Raw genomic sequence first — 21,059 nt, 5'->3', positions numbered from 1 at the left:
AGACTTGGTGCGATGTGACACGATATTGTGATATACTCCTCTATCCGGAAATACTTGTCATCAAAATGGATAAAAGAAGATGTATCTAGATGTGTTTTAGTTGTAGATACATTTTTTTATTCATTTTGATGACAAATATTTTCAGACGGAGAGAGTAGTAATGGTCTTCAGCCTTGTGGGAAAATTCATTCCCGGAGGTTGTAGAAATATGGCTGCGAGGTGCCTAACATTTTCAGGTTTTCTTCAGACTCGTTCGTTGGCTTGCTGCTGAAAGTGTTTGATTTTCTCCTTCCACAGAGTTAATTGCACAAAACCACCACATTAAGGACATCGTTTGCAGAAAACCACGAGGTCACTATTTTTTGCAAAAAAACACCGTACGTTCAGTAAACATTTTGCAAAAAGCATCGATCGAGTGATTTAAGTCGTTTAATCACTTTCTAACACGTGGGACCGAATTGCTACGAGCTGACTTGACAAAACATTTACATATCTCTCCCTAATAATAAAGCACCGGTCGAGCGTGCCGTCGAGGACGTTGATGACGGCAGCACAGGCGAGGCCTGGGAGGAGATCATGGTTGATGCTTTACCGCCTGAAGTTGTTGACCTGGAACAAGAGGGTAAGGTGGATGTGAGAGCGGAAGCGCACGCCGTGGTGCAGGATGTCGTGGTGTCCGAAGCACCTGAGGTGCCGGAACCAGAGGTGAAGAGCGAGGAGGTGGTGGTCCGGGACACAACCAAGGTGCATCCTGCGCATCAACCAGAGACGAAGGCCGATGAGGTGCTGGTCAGGGATACGGACACAGCTGTTGTGGTGCAGGAACCGGAAGCAAAGGGTGAGGTGTCATGGTCTCGTGAGGCAGCTGGTGCGCAGACTACAGAGGTACATAACGTTTCTGCTTGTTTACCATCCATCCCCAACATTTTGAAGTTGTGATGTCTCATTAGGCGGGCTACTTTTGTTGCTGGTGGTACGGGGGCAGGCAGTGGCGGTGGCTGCTGCTTAGATGTCTTTGCTGGTTCAGAGAGATAGATGGAGGTGAGTTTGTTCTGTGCTTATTATGATCGTGTTTGATAATGCCTGTTCAATGAGAGTGCCATTCGGTGTATTGTTTGTATGAATTCTGTAAAAGTTGTGTTACTATGAGTGAACAAAATCTTGTATGCTGCACCTTTGAGTTTGAGATGCAGATTTGTATTCCCCATGAATAACTTAACTCTGACATCATTATACTGTTAACACTGCTTTTCTGCCCCTAATAGTCTGGGGCAGTTAATGATGAGGTTCTCTGTTTAATGAGTTCCCTAAGCAGCAAAAATACCCAGAAGCAGTGAAGCATTACACTGAAGCGCTCAGGAGAAACCTGAAGGATCCGAAGTTAATGATGAAGGCAGTTCTATGTTTAATGAATCACTCGAATATGCCCCGTTGCAACGCACGAGCATCTTTACTAGTACACCTTTAATTAAATCTTAAAAATAAAAGCAATCGATCCCTTCCCCCTCCCCCCGCGGTCACGGCCGTCCTCATCCTCTCCGCTCCGTCAGTCGTCGCATCCGCCTCGTCGGCATCCCGCAACCCCGGCTGGATGAGGAGAACCGTCAGGGCGTCCGGGTGCCCGCGCTGTCGTCGTCCGGCGCCCTGACTCTGCCGGCCGTCGGGATGCCGTGGCGGGGAGCGTGATCCGCGGCAGGGCGGACACGGAGACAAGGAGGAGGTGGAGTAGGGAGGCGATGGGCGGGAGCGACCAGTCAAGTGCGGCGACCGCGTGCCCGCGGCACAGCGCCTCGGCCTCCTGCTCGGCACACCCGTGTCGCGCTTTGAAGCTCCGGCAAGCCATGGACCACACGAGTCGCGCCCTTGTGTACGACCCGACTCGCCTAGGAGCCACACTAGTCAGCGACGGCCATGGCATGGGAGCTGCGCCGAGCAGCCGCAGTGGCGAGGACCGGCGGTGGTGAGCAGCAGCAGCCGCGGGCAGCCGCACCGGCGAGGACCAGCGGTGGCGAGCAGCAGCAGCCGCGGGCAGCCACACCGGCGGGGAGCTGTGGCACCGAGCAACAGCAGGCAGCGGCACGCATCAGCGAGGAGCAGCAACGGCAGGGAGGCAACACGTAGCAGTCGTGCTTAGCTGCTAGTCTGTATGCGCCGTCCGACGACAACCAGCCATGAACAAGGGCTGGATTGCTTTTCTGTTTTTAGATTGAGGGATGTATGTGTAATTTTTTTGTTCAGTCAGCTCCCGACAATTCGGCCCTACTTGTCAGAAGTGATTAAACGATCTAAATCACTTGATCAGTGTTTTTTGCAAAATGTTTACTGAATGTGCGGTGTTTTTTGCAAAAAAATAATGACCTCGTTGGTTTTCTATAAACGATGCCACAAATGTGATGGTTTTGTGCAATTAACTCCTTCCCACAACTAACTCATAAAAACCTCGTTTATTTCCGTCTGACTACATGAAAAGTCTTGTTGCCTTATTTCTGGCGCCTAGCCACGCTCGCCAGTCCAAAATATCAGGGCCCAGCCGCCGTACGTGGGCAGACGGGGAAAAATGCAAAGCAAAAAGTTCCAAAGACGGGGAAAAATGCCCAGCCGCCGTACGTGGGCAGGGAGAAAAATCTCGTTCACAAAAAAAAAAGTAGCAACACACATCAGAAAATAAATATTAACGATTCATCCATCTACCCCTATAAATAAAAGGAACTTAAAATCTGGAGCGTCTAATCACAAATCTAATGGTCTAAAATCTACTAACGAAACGCTAATCCCGCCCATCAACCCATAGAAAAATTCCCACCGATGCAAACAGCCCTCGCTACCGTTTCGTCTCTCACGGTCTCACCCCACTCCGCACGATATGTCGCCGCTGCCGATCGTTCGGCCGCAAGAGACGCCGACCGCAGCTCCTTCTCTCCCCCGTTCACGACCGCGAAGCCAGCGGAAAGCGCAGGCCCCCGCGCACGCCCCGATTCTGCGGACCTAAAAGTACGTATATTAGGATTGTAGATGCATGCATCATCCCTGAAGAATGGAGATGAATGAGGAAGTACTGAGATTGTGAGAGATGAATTCGAACCTGGTAAGGCCACACATATCATTATTTATTTTGTTCATAAAATTGTATATATTGGTTTCTGATCATTTTTGGTTCTGATTGGTTCGAAAAGGGTCCTGGTCCAAGAAAGATGTTACGAAGTGGTACGTCAAAACAAAAGCTAATGCTTCCATTTAGATTATGCAGTTTAGAAGGTATTACGAATTAAGTACAAACTATTGACTTCAAACTATCCCCTTTTAGCCTTGAATTATCGAGTTTGTCTTATTTTAATTATTTTGTCCTTTTACATTCCATTACCAAAATCAGGGAGGACCTTGGCGGGGATGGAATCAAGGAGGAGTATAGCTGCTGGTGGGTTAGGACCACTAGTAGAAAAGAGGGCTTTGGTTCAGTCCGGATCAGCCCATTAGTCCCGGGACCCATGGGGGCATTGGTCCCGGTTCATGAGCCCAGGAGGCCGGCCGGGCCACGTGGGCCATTGTTCCCGGTTCATCTGAACCTTTTGGTCCCGGTTGGTGGGACGAACCGGGACCAATGGGCCTGGCTCCTGGCTCACCACCATTGGTTTCGGTTGGTGGCTTGAATCGGGACAACAGGCTGCCCTTTAGTCCCGGTTCGTGCCACGAACCGGGACCATTGAGGTGCCTATATATACCCCTCGCCTGCGAGCAGAGCACTCCACTGCTCTGTTTTTCTCTGGCCGGGGAGGGGAGGGCTTTGTGGTGCTCTAGCTCACCTCCTATGCACATGAGGTGTTCGATGAAATGCCCGAGCCACACTAGTTAAGCTTTCTTCTCTCAAAGCACAACCTCCGAACTCTATTTTTCCCGAGATTTGTCTAGGTTTATATTAGCGGCCCGTCACGCCCCGTCCCCGTCTTCACTGTCGTCGATCGCCCGCGCCGATCTCGTCGCCGGCACCACCGTGGTGAGCCTCTTGTTCTTATCTTCTTTCTGAAAGAAAAAAATTCTTGCTTTAGATAGATACTTGTCTAATTTTTTTACTGTTTTATTGCTTGTTATTATATAGTGCGATGGTTTTGGTATCCGCCCCCATCGGCCCTCGTCTTGTCTATGATTCGGATGTGGTATATATTATCTTTATAACTATTGCTTCATTTATTGTTTATGAAAATTATGCCGACCAATGTGACATAGATTTTATTTATCTAGGAGGTATGTGAGCCGGAAATTCCAACCGACCCTATTGTCGAGAGGTTAAATTTAGTTGAAGAAGAAAACAATTTCTTGAAGGAAAAAATAAAATAATTGAGGAGGAGAAGATGATATTGGAGTTGCATGTTGTGGATGTCATCGATGATCACAAGATCAAGATGGATGCAATGCGCTTGAAGATTAGAAAGATTAGAAAATATGCCATTCATACCGAGGCTTGGTATCATTATGCCGTTGGATCAATTGTTACCTTGGTTGCGATTATGATCGCATTTGTTTTCGCATTGAAATGTTTTACATAGTTTCAATGTATAGTTTAATTAATTTAGATGCTCTGGAGAGCTTTATGTTGTTAGATGAGAACTATGTATGTACTTTGGTTTTAATGTGATGATGAACTTCTACTAATTTGGTCACTTAATTATCTATTTATGATGTTCTGTAATGGTTTTTGACACAGCCAATGATGTGGCACAGATTATCTATGTGAAGGACATGTCTACCAAACCGAGAAAAAGAAAAGATAAGGAAGCGAATACATCATACGATGAGCCAAAGCGCCACATAGTTCTTTCAGGAAAAAGGGACATCGTGGAAGTGGAGGGCAAGATAGACATGTCTGAAGATTATGAAAAGTTTCATGAAATTCCTCCCTTCAAAGTCAAGGCTGACCCAAGCATCCTGATAAACGATGAAGGTTATCCATGGTTACGGCGCAATAAGCAAATGACACAAGTGAAGAAAAAGTGAAGACTTTCTCCCGCAACTATTATGATGATACCATGCCAACTTTATAACAGACGAGTATGATACCATTGTCCGTTTTGTACATGCACATGCTATGTGGGTGAAATTATGATACCATGTCAACTTTCAACTTTTTCAGAGTTCATTTGAAATGCTTTAATGTCTTATGGTTCGGCCCTCGTAATACCATTACGCCCGGTTCGCTCCTTGTCAACCATGTTCTCACCAAGAACACTCAAGAGGGCAGCCACGTGGGTCATTGGTCCCGGTTTGTCTGGACCTTTTGGTCCCGGTTCCACGCACGAACCGGGACCAATGCGCCTCGCCCCAGGCCCATGACCATTAGTCCCGGTTTGTGCCACAATCCGGGACTAAAGGGTTGGTCCTCGTTGCGGTCAGAGTTTAGTCCCACCTCGCCAATCGAAGGGCGCTCACACCGGTTTATAAGCCCCTCCCTCTCTGCCTTGTTGAGCTCCTCTCAAAGTGAAAATAGATGCCCTTATACAGGGAATTTGACCTAAATTCATACTGAATTTCTCTGAAATTCATAGAAATTTATTATGAATTTAGGTTGAATTTTCTCTATAGACGCATCTATGCTCATTTTTTTAGTAAAGTTAATCACAAACTTGTGATTCACACAAAATTCAAAGAATTCAAATTTTAACTATTCAAATTTGAAAACTAATGGCACTAACAGAAAGTTTATAATTTTTGTGACTTAAAAGAAAAATAATTAAAAATAAACTTTAATAAAATAAATAAAAATACGAACAATAAGTATTTTGTTGTAAGTAGAAACAAAATAAAATAAATAAAGCAACAAATAAAACAAAAAAACAAAATAATTTTTCTAAAACTAATGGCACTAACAGAAAGTTTATAATTTTGCTGACCTAAAAGCAAAAAGAATTAAAAATAAAGCAAAAAACAAAACAAAATAAATAATGCAAAAAACAAAACAAAAAAACTGGAAAAAAAACTTTGAATTTTAAACACAATAATTTTAACTATTCAAATTTGAAAACTAATGGCACTAACAGAAAGTTTATAATTTTTGTGACCTAAAAGAAAAATAATTAAAAATAAACTTTAATAAAATAAATAAAAATAGCAACAATAAGTATTTTGTTGTAAGTAGAAACAAAATAAAATAAATAAAGCAACAAAGAAAACAAAAAAACAAAAAAATGCCACCTACTGGGCCTCCACGGCCTGAATACGACTAGAAACCCTACCATGGGCCAGGATTCAGGCCCGCAGAAGGCCCAGTAGGCCCACAGGCACACATCGTACGGTTAGGCCCGAAAGCCTACAATTGAGAGGAGCTCGAGAGGGTGGGCGCAGGAGCGCTTATAAACCACTCTCGAGCTCTCTCAGCTAGCGAGGTGGTACTAAACTTTTGATGCGGGGCAGCACAAGGCCTTTGGTCCGGGTTGGTGGCACCAACGGGACTAAAGGGGGGCATTGGTACCGGTTCGTGGCACCAACCGGAACCAATGCCCCCCTTTAGTCCCGGTTGGTGCCACCAACCGGGACCAAAGGCCTCTATTTCCCGCCCTTTGAGCTGCTGAAAAGAGACCTTTGGTCCCGATTGGTGGCAGAACCGGGACCAAAGGGGGCATTCGTCCTGGTTTGTGCCATGAACCGGGACCAGTGCGCTGTGTATATAAGCAGGACTTAGCAGTTTCTCCAAAATAAATCACTTTCTCCGCCCGACGCCCCCTGCTCCTCGTCGCCGTTGCCGCCGAGCCTGCCCCGACGCCGTCAGGCTGGTCCGCGCCACCGTCACCGCCGCCGCCCGACACCGTCAGGCTGCTCAAGTTCGCCGCCGCCGACGCCCTCGACGCCATCTGCCCCGACGCCGGCACCACTCCCCATGCCGCTACGCCTGCCCCGACGCCGCTCGCCGTGCCCCGCCACCCCCTGTGAGCACCTGCCTCGCGCCCCTGCCCTGCCTCGCGCACCTGCGCCCCTGCCCTGCCCCGCCCCTAGCTTTCTTTTTTTGTTATATATATATATATATATATATATATGCTATTTGTTTAGATGTTTTTAGATGTTCTTATATGCTGTTTTCAGATGTTTTTAGTTGTTCATAAAAGAAATTTAGATGTAGGTATGTATGTGTGAGGGATCATATATGTATTTTTTAGGTGTTCTTATATGCTGTTTTCTGATGTTTTTTGTATGTATGTATGTATGTATGAGGAATCATATATGTATTTTTAGATGTATTTTTTGTATGTATGTATGTATGAGGGATCATAGATGTATTTTTTCAGAATTTTCTATCGTGCATAGACCGAGAAGGAGAAAGGAAAATAAGAAGAGGAAGGAAGAAGAAGAAGAGGAGAGGAAGAAGAGGAGAAATAAATAAGAAGAGGAAAAAAGAAGAAAAAGAAGAGGAGAAGAAGAAAGGAATAGAAGAGAAGAAAAAAATAGAAACATTCTATTTTCTTCTTCTCCTATTCTATTCCTTTCTTCTTCTCCTATTCTATTTTTTTCTTCTTCTTTTTTTCTTCGATCTTCTCCTCTATTCCTTTCTTCTTCTCCTATTTTTATTTCTTCTTCATTTTCTTATGTTTTATCGGGTCTGTCGTCGTCGATATACCCCTTCCGATAACTTCAACACGAGGGGGGGGGTCGATATACCCCCTCCCTGATAATATTATTTTCCCATGTACGTATGTCGTCGTTGTCGATATAACCCCCTCCCGATAACTTCAACACATGGGGGGGGGGGACAAGCAAAGAAATCGTGCCCCCCGCTCAATGTGTCTAGCGACATCGTCGCTAATGCTCGGGGGACGGTGCCCGGTTATAGCAATCTTAGAGATTACCTGCCTGACGATGTACATTTTGATTTCTTGGAGGTGGACGAACACAGATACGAGTACGGGAAGCCTCTCGTCAAAGATGAAAAATCTCTAACAATGATGATGCGAAGATTCCATAATTGGTACATGAAAACCTGCAGAGAGTCTGGGGGGACAAATACTTTGTATCTGAGAACTAAAGTGGAGCACGACCTCGTTGGAACTGATCTGTTGCCTGTTCCATTTGAGGAATTCTTCGAGTTCTTCAATCAAAAGGCCCTCGATAAATTAACGGTCTTTTGCTACTGTCTATAAGTACTATTTCTGTCATTAAGTCTCTATATATAGCTCAGCTCTTTCATTGCATGTATTTATAATTAATTATCCTCACTATATTATGCAGATTGAAAATCGTCGAGTGCAGAAAACAAGAAATGTATGATATTGGGTTCATTAACACAAATATCATAGATGAATTTCTGGATACAAAGGACGCCGAAGAGGCCGAGGCCTACTTGCTACAATCGTTGATCAAAAATCAAAACAAAGATTTAATACTCTTTCCTTACAACTTCGAGTGAGTGTTACTGTCGTGTGCATATTTGGTTTCCCTTATTACTCGAGCAAGGTTATAGTAATGTAACTGATGAGTTATGCATGCGTGCGCAACTTCTACTATGTTCTTCTGGAGATTAAGCTTGAGCGGGGACTAGTAACCATCTTAGACTCGAGACGAAAAGATACCGAAACCTATGCGGACATGATTAAAATGCTCAACAAGTAAGTTCAATCAATCATTATCGCACCATATTGGCAACTTTTTGTTTATTTTCTGATATCTCAAGTAATAATAATTATTTTCTTTGTCTTGCAGGGTTTGGAAACAGTTCACCGCAGAAGCTCCGGGACTGCCGAAGAAGCTGCGATATACATACCCGAAAGTAAGTACTACTAGCTGGCTAGTTGCGTGCATCTCCCGTTGATTCTATAGCTATACTTTTATCAATGCCATTTATAATGCTTCATTATCAGTTTGATTGACCTCTATTTCTCGTAAAGTGCTTGTGGCAGGAACAAGGGAATGATTATTGTGGATACTACGTGTGCGAGTTCATCTACAACGCGACTTTGAAAATAAGCGGGGCTACTCTAAAAGACAATCTGAAGTGCGTAAGAAATAATATTCACAATTTCATTTTATTACACCATCATTTCCATAGAGTTTCATTCATATATATGTATTAACCCCTTCTTCAAATTAGACGTGGCAGATGCGGAATGAACTCCTACCACAAGATCGCATGAAAGCAATTCAAGAGGAATTGACGGGATTCTTTCTTGACCACGTCATCAATAAAGCCGGAGAATACCATGTGGAAGTTGATTTTAAATGCTAGGGGATTGTAAGAGATCTTACATATTGTATATGTATGTAGCAGCGTGAGATAGATAATACGAAAACTTGTTGTTCGACCAATCTCTCGGAGAAGGAGAAGTCGATCGATCACTTCTCTCGGTATGCATGACGAACTTCTGTACTTAATGGTTTCCTTCATTTTCTTACTAGCTAGCGTGTCGAGGGCCTCTCTATGTATAGTATGTAGCGTCGACCAAGCACGGACATAAGAGAGAACACTTCTCTCTATTAATTAGCTAGCTAACACAATATATGAAACACCTAAATTAACCCCCCAAAACCCCCAACCCCCCCCCCCCCCCTAAAAAACAAAAACTCCAGCCCCTGAAATGCTGACGTGTGGATGCCTTTTGGTCCTGGTTGGTGCCACCAACCGGGACCAAAGGCCCTCCTGCCTGGGCTCGGCGCACCGGCCACGTGGAGGCCCATCTGTCTCGGTTCGTGTTACAACCGGGACTAAAGGTCTAGGGCATTGTTAACGACCCTTTAGTCCAGGTTCAAGAACCGGAACAAAAGGCCCTAACCAACTGGGACGAATGGGGGTTTTTCTACTAGTGGACCTATGAAGCACCGATACATGCAAAATCGGTGTATCCCCGTCCTGTACGTCGTTGATGTGAAAGCCACTGGGAGTTGACGTAGAGCGGTCATCACCGCACACGGAAGCCGTGAGAGGAGTCTTTCGACGGTATTCCGTATATTGATCCCGTCTTGCATAGTTGCTATTCCTAACAGTCGATATGGCTAATACGGCCGCAATATACATACCGCCAGAGTATTGCGTTTTGATTTTATTTTTTAAGAAAAAATGCGGATGCGTACTATTCACCGTCCACGACACGACTAGGATATGACCAGCCCAGTACAAGCCCAATACTAACCATAACTTCTGCCCATAGCTCCTTTGTGCATGGGTTGACTATGGATCTTCCTATTTATGATGTTACCTTAGTGAACTTTTGCTTTATTTGTCTATGGCCATTGAGAATTCAGAACTGAAACTTGTTGGAACAAGGAACTATATATTCATACGGTATGCTACAAGCCAACTTGTTTACTGCTTTCCACTTTTCTTGCTTGTCTATCTCGTATTATCAAGTCTAATATCATGTGATGTATTTTCTATTTTGTATACACCATGAGGAGTTGATGGCATGGATGATCATTGAAGACTAGAAAAGAAAAGAGGCATGGAGGCAATCAGGCAGCCAATGGGGTGGTATTTTGATCTCATCTCACATATTTTTTCATGTTAGTTTTCTATTACACGTCATTTAATATTATTATTTATATATACTTGCCGTATTGCCATATTGCTGTTTCTAGAAATTGGTGTTATCCCGTATTGCCGCGCCCGTATCGCTGTATCAGTGCTTCATAGGTTAGGACGGTGTCAGTCGTTGTTTTCATGTGCTCTGCCTTCAGGTCCTCTCCCGGCAATGTTCTGCACCACCAGGAACCATCATTCTCTCATAGCAATTGTTGGGTTTGTTTAGCTTTTTGCATGATGATTTTTGATTACTTATACATGCAGTATTAGGTTGCGTTTTCTGCAAAGATGTTTATATGAAAGCCTTTTTTCTGGTAGATGTGGTTCATTCCGCTTTTAAGATCTTATAAAGAATTCTTGCATTTTATCCTAATGATTAACCAACTATTGAGGAGTTAGGCATATCTTTATAAAACATAAATTTGCGATCACATTCATCATATGTTCTACCATGTTCTATTATATGCATCAAACGTTGACTAGCACAGTCTCATCTGCTTCCACGTATCCCTTTTGTTACCTTCTCCCAGTTAGGTTGATCCTCAATTCTCTATTCCGGTTTATCCCCTCAACTGTTAAGTTAGTAGTTGTGCTTTGCTCTAAGTTCTTATAAGGTTACAGAATGTAGGTTCATTTAGTCGGCGAGGTAGATTCAGGAAACAAGTATCTAATCCATTTGTTTATATCATTGCTTAGAAAATTGTCCTAGCCAACCTGAATTTCCACCAACCATTTAGATATTGGAGTGCTGTCTCCTGAGGTATATCATGGTTCCTTTGCTTAATATCTCTGTGTGAGCCATTACTCCATTTTCCTACTGAAAGATCTTGTAGTCATGGTCATATTATGCTTTTCGCAGCCACCAAAACTGGAAAGAACGGCAAGAATTGTTTCTGACCTTGAGTGCTTCCGGCCATGGTGTGGAATCTTCTTGTTGTATATTTTCTATAAAACTCTCTCCCATTGCATTTGAGAAATAGGCTCAAGCATAGCCATCGGCACCCACTCCACTGCAATCCAGCCGTGACCGATCAGTTCGTGTCCTACACGGCGCTGCACTAGGAGAGTCCAGAAGAGAAACAAGAGGAGAAGCTACTCGGCATCCCTACAGATTTTGTAACCTAGCTTAGAAAAGAAGATAACATTAGGGAGGAGAAAAACTGAAAGCGTATTTTGATTTTTAGGATACTTTCTCATCGGCTATGCATTTATTGTCTTCATGTGTTGTTTGTTTTCTTCCATAAGTTAAATAGTTTATTGGTGTTATTTTTTTATTATTATGAAGTGGGTATGACAGAGTAGCCAAGTAGTTAATCATTTATCTTGTCTTGGAAGAAATATATGTACTATGTCAATGGTTTATATGATTGACCCAGTCCCAAACTTGTATTTGAATTCAATATGGTTTGTTAGATACTATATTTTCTAAAAAGGTGTCAGACAAAGAATTGGCTTTATTTTGTTAAGCTAGCTCCGTTACATGTGCAATGTTCATGTCACCTCATGCCATTACAGTCACTATTTTTTTAAATGGGGTGATACGGTTGCCCAAAACGGCACGACCAACATCATGGGACAGTGTGTCATTTAGTTTGCCAAAGTGCAGGGGTTCGCACCTTAAACATCATGTGGCACATGTACAAATGCAACTTGAAATTGTCAATACTGCCAGCGTCTTAGGTTGCTGCATGATCATGATCGTTTTCTTAGTATGGTGTTGTCCTTTCAAATAACATCTTTTTCATCTCAATATTTACTGTAAATGAACTGTTGTTAACCTGGGTTGGAGAAGCAAAAAGAGAAACTTAAATAGCATGTGCAAATGCGCTTACAGAAAGAAGAATGTCAACCTGTATTTCACACCTTATCGTCGATCTTCTGTCTACTTGCCAATCCATTCATGTCATATACTCATTTAGGAAGGCAATTATTTACCATAATTTCAATGTTTTGCATCTTAATTTAGTTGCATAATTTTTTACCATCTATTGGAAAAATTGACAGGCACGGATGGTGTGAAAGGCAGTGCCGCCCTGTTCCCAGGCTCGATTTTTCCCTCGTCGATCTGAAAGTGGATGTCCTCCGGGTTAGTTTGTTTGTTTGATGCCCCGCAAATGTTCAATGAATTGCTTCTGAGAGGGGATGCTGTCATTTGTCTTACAGGCATGAGATGGAGAAACATAGAAGGACGAGCAATTTCTGCATGGGTAGCAGGAGACCTTTCACCTGGACGCCCTTCCCTTCACCCAAGTAACATCATTGAATCCCATGGTCTACAAAAATTTGGTCTTTTTCTTACTTCTTCTAAATTTGGGTCACTCTTGGGAGTTTTTGTTCTAATCAGACCTGTATCCACTGGAATAGAAAGTGATCATGCTAACATGCCGCATATTCAGGGTAGTGTGTTGGATTTCCAGTAGAAGAGTAGCTTCAAAGATGGCTCTTGGCGCCGCTATCTCTGGGGTGGACGCCCTTGCCGCTACCTCTTATGTGGACGTGCTTGTCGAGCACACGTCAGTGCAAGATGTAATGCATGAGACTAACTTTATCGGGCACTCCACATTGACTGGTTATTAACAACCATGTTTTATTTATTTATTCCTAAATAAATTAGAAAGTGTGTTGTCTAAATTTGGCTCATGCCATACAAAAGAGTATTTAGACTGGTTTCTCGAGAAAAGAGAGTGTTCAAATTGGTTAGGTGGAAACATATTATTAAATTTATCTGAGCTTTTTTTTTGTTCCTTTTAGGCTTCAATCTTGAAATAAATTGTTCAAAAAAGGATTCACATTGTGGTCAATCTTGAAACAAATAGTATTACTCGAGATGTGCGTTGCACGTGCACGCTTACTAGTCCATGTTGAAAGTGCACCTAGACCGCAAATGTATTTTTTGTGTTGATAATGGTATGATTAGTGAGAGAATGCCGGTTATCAAGTTTATCTCAGAACAATGGTCTCTGGCGAAACATTATGGAAATGGTTGACCACATTACAAAAAGCGAAAAAGTCAATTTTCTGAAGGCTCAAATGTTTTTTGATTTTATTTGAGTCGTAGGAAAACCACACTACAAAGAGCGTCGAGGAGATTGCACCAATTTTGGAAAGTCCTTGGAAACTCTGATCCCGGAGTGGAGGTTTTCCTCTTTGTATAGACGGGGTCCCAGAGTCCCTGACCCCTGGGTCCCCGGGGTTAAGAGTTTCCTTTTGGGTGACCGCAGGTTAACCCTTTAGCTCAGGTCCCCGAGGTGTGCTGGTGGGCAACAACTAGAACAAAGCGAGGAGACATTTATACCCACCCTTCTTATTCCTCCAACCCTAATCTTCTTCTTGAGCTTTCTCCACCATTGCCAAATCCTAAAAGCTTGATTCCTCCACTAAAACTCCACCAAACTTTGAGGATTGAAAGGGAATCACCCAATCTACACTTTGACCAAACCAATTTGTGATCCCCATAGTTGTTCGTCACCAAATTTGTCACTCTTGGGTACTCAGGACTCCTAGGCGGTGGTGTCCTCCAGGAAGTTTGTAAAGGTCTGGTGGTCGCCTTTAAGATCAACCACAAGTGATTTGAGACTCATCCGAGTAGTGACTCAAAGGAAGAAAAGGATGAGCCACTTGGTGGCGCCCGAGAGCTTTGGCTTGGCACCTCTCCATCTGAGATTACCACTCCCCCAATAGTGCGAACTTTGGGATACATCCTCATCTCCAACTTGTATGGTTAATTCATTTTCATACCTTTACTTGTTGCGCTTCCTAGCTAGATTGTTGCTATTGCTTGCCATATAGGTTGTTGTCGCCGTAGACTGCATATCCGCACTATCCCTAAAATTGGAAGTTAGGATAAAAGTTTTAGTCTCCTATCCACTCCCTCTAGTCAACATCTTTGATCCTTTCACATGTTCTTATCTACGGTGCCGCAAGGAAGGGCAAGCTCGGGTCATCATGTCACGAAAGTAAAATAAATAACAATAAAACATTCAAACATAATAATTCGGAGCTTGTTCTAGAATTACGATACCCCCCCCCCCTTTGTTGTGCACGCCATGCTGACGACATCCGTGATAATCTTGATTCAACCACGTTGGTACGGCAACTATGACACGAGTGTATCAACCATCTATGGTGGGTCTAATTAGTATGAATTTCTTGATTCTCAGTGTGTTGCACGGAACAAAATATAAATAAATTTGATCAAAAATAATGAAATGTAGTTGACTAGGTTAATGTATTATTAGGATTGTTGGGTCATCTAGATCACCATTTTCACCAACAATCATTGTCAGTTTATCACCTAACCCGTGTACGCAGAGCAGGTTTGATAAAGGATTTTAGAATATCTAGGGTTGGGCCAGGAGGGTCTCTTAATGCCTTCCTGTAAGTCATATTTGACCTTGAAAAACAAGTAAATAATTATGTCAACAGTTCAATTTATGCTCTAGAAGTTTCTACACATTTACTTTACATAATCAAACATTACAAAACACTATGAACATATCTGTTAGATCATACCATTTAGAGATCTTACCAAGATATTTAGGGATATTAAAAAAAGCACACACAAATACATACATATATGCAATTTATGCAACTGTAAAACATTGATTCAATAAGCCATGCTTTTTTTTGTATTATATATCTTTTGTGTCACAAAAAGGAGCAAACTAGCATAAAGTTTTTCTCAAAATAAAATTTAATTTAGCATAGTGTAAGTGTAATTTTTAATAATACACATTAAATTTGTATAACAAATAATATTATACTCCCACCGATCTATATTACTTGTCGCTGGTTTAGTACAAAGTTGTGTTGTTATTATGACATTTGTTGTGTTGTCATGGAAAATGATCCATATTAAATTTGTACTAACTTTGCATAAACCAGTGACAAGTATTATGGATTTGCGGAGGGAGTATTAATATTTAGCGTGCGTTCTTAGGAAAAATCAAGACTTCAAAAATATTTCTGTGTGTTTTTCTGAATTCTTCATTCGCTCTAGAAAAATATTTTGAAATTGCTAAAAAGACTTTCTTCCACTTATCTTTTGTTTCTTTTATTTGCTTCTTTTGCTTCTTTTTCTTTATCTCTTATTGAGTCCTGTTTTAAAAGGAGAAGATAACAAAAAGAATTCCAGTTGGCTCTTATGTGCTTTATCTCTTAACTAATAAGAAGATCAGATATTATTTATATGTCTTCTCCTTCGTATACATTTATTTGCGGATTTCAACTTAGTCCACAGCGATGCTTTCACCGTGTTATTTATTTTCCACACCATTTGATCATGTAAGTGAAAGGCAATAATGACGATAATTAGATGAAGTGATCGTGGTAAAGAAAGCTGGTATGAACTCAGCTTGTTTTTTGTACAGACATTTGTCCGAGTGATTTACTTATAGCCAAGGTTGAGAAAAATGCTAGGCATAAGCGAGGCGGTTAGCCATGGCCTAGCGCCTAGGCAACGCTTGAGCACTAGTAGAAAAAGGGCCTAATGTGAAGCACATTAGTCCCGGTTTGTAACAAAACCGGCACTAATGTGATCATTAGTGCCGGTCCCAACGGCTAGGGGGGGGGGCGGAGATCATTTAGTACCGGTTCGTGGCGAACCTTTAGTACCGGTTCGAGCCACGAACCGGTACTAAAGAGGGTGTGGCAGATTGTGGTCAGGCTGGGGCCCCACCAGTACCTTTAGTACCGGTTCGAGGCATGAACCGATATTAGAAGTCTCTAGTAGATTCATTCTGTAGCGGTTTTTTAGTCCCACCTCTCTTCGCTAACAGAGCTTTTACCACCTTAAATATGTTACTTCTCAAACTATCATAAGCACTTGGTCTTCATTGAACTCTATGTGTAGAATTTGTGGCCACAATATGAGTCTTCTCCGGTTTCTAAACCGGTGAGGACTCATATTGACAATTCAGATTGTACACACAAAGATCATTGATGATCAATATATTTTTGATGTATTTCTCTGTAGTAGTAGCGCGTTTTGGCTGAAAGGCGGTACTGATCAATGTATTTTTGCTATTTTCGATGCATTTACTGATTTGTTTTGAGATCTAAATGACCGTGAAATTAAAAAGCACTACAAAATGAACTTTGAAAAGGTTGAAACTTGGGAAGGTATCATCATTTCACCTGCATAGCATGTGCAAACAAGTAGAGAGGGTTACGGCAAAAACTGGATGCACTTCGTGTACAAACCGGACAATCTCTTTCGAAGTATCATGGTTTCAGACGAAAACTCATCTGTTACACCGGCTATTAAATATTTTAATAACTTAATACAACTTCGGACTTTTTCTGCGTTCAGATGCACAATTCAAATCCACGTCATCAACTTTCAACCCTTTCTGACATAATTTGCTATTTTCGATGCATTTACTGATTTTTTAGATCTAAATGACCGTGAAATTGAAAAGCACTACAAAATGAACTCTGAAAAGGTTGAAACTTGGCAAGGTATCATCATTTCACCCGCATAGCATGTGCAAAAAAGTTGAGAGGGTTACAGCAAAAACTGGATGCACTTCGTGTACAAACCGGACAATCTCTTTCGAATTATCAGGGTTTCGGACGAAAACTCATCTGTTACACCAGCTATTCAATATTTTAATAACTTAATACAACTCCGGACTTTTTCTACGTTCACATGCACAATTCAAATCCACGTCATCAACTTTCAACCCTTTCTGACATAATTTGCTATTTTCGATGTAGTTACTGATTTGTTTTGAGATCTAAATGACCGTCAAATTGAAAAGCACTACAAAATAAACTCTGAAAAGGTTGAAACTTGGCAAGGTATCACTATTTCACCTGCATAGCATGTGCAAAAAAGTAGAGAGGGTTACATCAAAAACTGGATGCACTTCGTGTACAAACCGGACAAACTATTTCGTAGTATCAAGGTTTCGGATGAAAACTCATCTGTTACACCGGATATTCAATATTTTAATAACTTAATACAACTCCGGACTTTTTCTGCGTTCAGATGCACAATTCAAACTATTCAAATTTAAATACAGCAAAAAAACTACTCAAAAGTAAATAGAAGAAAATATATAAACCACAAAAGAAAAAAACTATATAAAAAATTATTTCCGCGCTGCCCAGTGGGCCTGCTCGGCCTTGGGCATGCTTATGCAGGCCCATAAGGCCCAACAGGCTCACAGGGCAGCGCGACAAAGTTAGGCCCAGAGGCCTGCATTAGAGAGGAGTTCGAAGGAGCAGCCGCAGCTGGGTTTATAAACCAGTGCGGCTGCCCTTCGCTCGGCGAGGTGGGACTAAACATTGTGCACGGCGGAACTGGAGCGCACCCCCTTAATACCGGTTCCTGGCTCCAACCGGTAATAAGGGGGTCGCTTCCCGCCGCTTGGGCTGGCCAAATTTGACCTTTAGTACCGGTTGCTGGATCCAGCCGGTACTAAAGGCCCCTCCTATATATAGCACTTACGAAAATTTCAGTTAGTTTCTCATTTGCTTCATCGTCACGCCCGTCCCCGTGCCGCCCCTGTCGCCGTCGTCGTCGGTCCCGTCCGTGCGCCTCCCCCGTCGCCTTCGTCGCTGCTCCCGTCGCCTTCGTCGTCGCCCCCGTCGCCGCCCCTCGGCCCCGTCGCTGGCCCCGCGCCGCCCCCGTCGCCGTCGTCGCCGCCCCCGTCAAGCTCGTCCCGTCGTCGCCCCGCTATAAGATCGATCCACCGCGCGCCCCGGCCAGGCACATGCACATACGCACACACACAAACACACACAAACACACACACACACACAAAATGTTTAATGTCAAAATGTTAGATCAGTTAGTTTTTTATACTTTTAGTTATAGATGAATTTATATTAATGTTAGATGAATTAGATATATATTAAATTTAGGTATATGAGATTTGATCATTTAATTAAAATTTTAGTATATAGAACTAGCTACTTTATTTTTAGTAAGAAATTTAATTGAACTAGTTTAGTTGAATTAGTTGAACTAGTTAGTTAAATTAGTTGAATTAGGAACTACTTTATTTATTAGGTATATTTTTAGTAAGTGCTTAGTTGAATTAATTAGTTGAACTAGCTAGTTGAATTAATAGAACTAGTTTAATTAGTTGAATTAATATAACTAATAGGTGTTTAATGTTTCACCTATGAACATAGGAAATGTCATTTGACAACAAAAACAATTTCATTTTGTGCGAAAACTGTGAAGACCAACGCGTCCTGTGCGACAAAAATTTCCTAGTGGATGATAGGTGCTTCAGCATCAAGCTGGATGAGACCTTCGAAGTGGATACATTAAGTCACAACGACAAGTATTTTTTCGTAATTAAGCATGACTTATATATGCTTCATTTGCTTCAACTTATTATTTTAAATTTTTACTATTCTACTAGCGTATCCCCTGCCATGCAAGAAATTTTGTCTTAGATAAGATAGGTTTTAGTCCTAACAAAACTATGAAGGTAAAGAGAGTTTACTTGAAGACTGAGCATGGTTATACCTTCAACGTCAAATTATATAATCAAGACACCTACACCCATTTTGAATGCAAAACTTGGCAAGCACTATGCAAGGCTTATGCATTTGAGCCTGATATGTTTATCACCTTTGATATTCGTCCTGAAGATGATATTCAAGGTAACAGAGATATTTGGGTCGATGTGCAGATGCCTCCAGTTCTACCATTATGTGAGTTTCTCAACCATATTTATGTCTTCGATATTGTTTTTTCAAAAATAATTGACAACTAATTTCTATTGACAACTTATTTCCATTCAAGCAAACATGTCCAGCGCTTGGTAGACAGGACCATCCACTGTCCCGGGGCTGAACTAAACCGCAAGGAGATAAGTCATTGTGTTTCATGGCTTGATGATCTTGATGCTGTCAAGAGAAATTATTTTCCTGAATTTGAAAATCTTAGTACTCAAAACGTGCAACCAATAGTTATCGTATTGAACTACAGTCAAATCTATTTAGGAAAGATGGTAAGATTTTTTTACTATTTTTCCTCAGTGCATCTTTTGCATGCATTATTTTTTAAGCTAAACTTCATGCTAAGTATGTTACTATACGATGTTCTTCAACAGGGACTCCCGATGAATGTTCTGCCTCAGTGGATCGAGACTAAAGGTCGCATGAGAATGGTTAGCTTACGGCCAAGACATCCTACAATGCACTTTAGTGCATTCAGGATTTCTAATAGCGAGGAATGCTTAATAGTGAAAGACTGGAGCAAAATTGTCCACGATCATAGAGAAGTACTAGGGGGCAGCAATCAGAAGCGCAACCCACGATTAGGAGACAAGTTCATATGCATGCTCCAATATGATGAATCAGGAGAGCTATACATGTTCTATGCTATTTTACCTGAGAGAGAGCAACAAGAGTGATTAGCATGCTCTTTGTACTTGTCCTCTCATGTCCGTGTTCTTCGTCCTGAACTTAATCTCAAAGAGTGATTTGCTTTTGTGGTCTTATATATGAACGCTTATAATCATGACCATGTTGAACTCGATGATATCTTTCCTTCTGGTACAAGTGAATGTTTCTTCTTTAAGCTAGTATTGGTGGTGATTAGATAGCAGTAATGACTATGATGATTAAATAGTGGTAATGACGACTATAATGATTTTTAGCTAGCTAGCTAGTATATCGTTAACTTGTTGGTGATGATATATGATGCAATAGTTTTTATATTAATATGATGATATGATGAGTTATTATATCATTTATGAAAGAAACCGCAGATTAGTTTCAACTGGATATAGATCCTAGCTAGATAAGTGATCAAGTATATTCAATATCCATATTACTTGCTCACCTAATATATATATAAGTGATCAAGTAATATGGATATGGCATATATACATTGATCACTTAGCTAGGATCCATGCATGCATCCAGTTGAAACTAATTTGCGGTACTTTAACCTAATGATTTAACAACTCATTATAATGTAAAAACAATCTCTAAATTAAATTGAAAACCCAAAACTAAAGGAAAAATAAAAAATAAAACCAAAACCCCCCAAGCATTTAGTACCGGTTGGTGCTACCAACCGGTACTAAAGGTCTCCCCGCACCAGACCCTGGCTCGTGCCACGTGGTGACACTTTAGTGGCGGTTCGTGCCGAGCTGGTACTAAAGGGGGGACCTTTAGTCCCCACCCTTTAGTGCCGGTTGGAAAACCGGCACTAAAGGCCATTACGAACCCGTGCTAAAGCCAGGTTCTGCACTAGTGGAGCACCGTAAGTGTGGCCTAGGAAGTTTGTATTTCCTAGACTACTTCTTATGTCCTAGGCGAGGCATTTGGCCATCGCCTAGCGACTAAGCGTGCCTAAGCACCTCCTAGGGATCGCCTTTTCCAACAGAGGTTATAGCACATTAAGGATAAACTTGTGTATGATGATGATTAGTGGTTGTGTTTTCTTATGACGGTCTTAATTAGCTAGGAGTGCATAATATGTTATCTTGAATGTCAACATTAGTTAAATTGGTCATAATGTAGTATGTTAGAGTGGTATCCTCCTATGAAGAATTCAAGTGGCTTGACTTGGTACATGTTCATGCATGTAATTGAT

At 41.8% G+C, this 21,059-nt stretch overlaps 1 protein-coding gene across 1 annotated transcript; it reads left to right on the top strand.

The window, feature by feature from the left end:
• The first annotated feature begins 520 nt into the window (after positions 1-520).
• On the top strand, positions 521-1,105 carry LOC123042706 (uncharacterized). Its single transcript, XM_044465104.1, has 2 exons — positions 521-885; positions 986-1,105. Exons 1-2 carry the CDS (start codon positions 577-579, stop codon positions 1,007-1,009), a joined length of 333 nt encoding a protein of 110 aa, XP_044321039.1. The 5' UTR covers positions 521-576; the 3' UTR covers positions 1,010-1,105.
• Positions 1,106-21,059: the final 19,954 nt, after the last annotated feature.

The sequence above is a fragment of the Triticum aestivum genome, chromosome 2B (genome assembly GCF_018294505.1).
Source record: "Triticum aestivum cultivar Chinese Spring chromosome 2B, IWGSC CS RefSeq v2.1, whole genome shotgun sequence".
Taxonomy (NCBI): domain Eukaryota; kingdom Viridiplantae; phylum Streptophyta; class Magnoliopsida; order Poales; family Poaceae; genus Triticum; species Triticum aestivum.
This window is presented reverse-complemented; position numbering and strand designations above follow the sequence as displayed.

Bases quoted from the DNA above. Each gene is read 5' to 3' on its own strand.
- LOC123042706 (XM_044465104.1), top strand. From the start codon at position 577: ATGGTTGATGCTTTACCGCCTGAAGTTGTTGACCTGGAACAAGAGGGT. The intron at 886-985 runs GTACATAACGTT...GTACGGGGGCAG, and splicing joins CTGGTGCGCAGACTACAGAG to GCAGTGGCGGTGGCTGCTGC.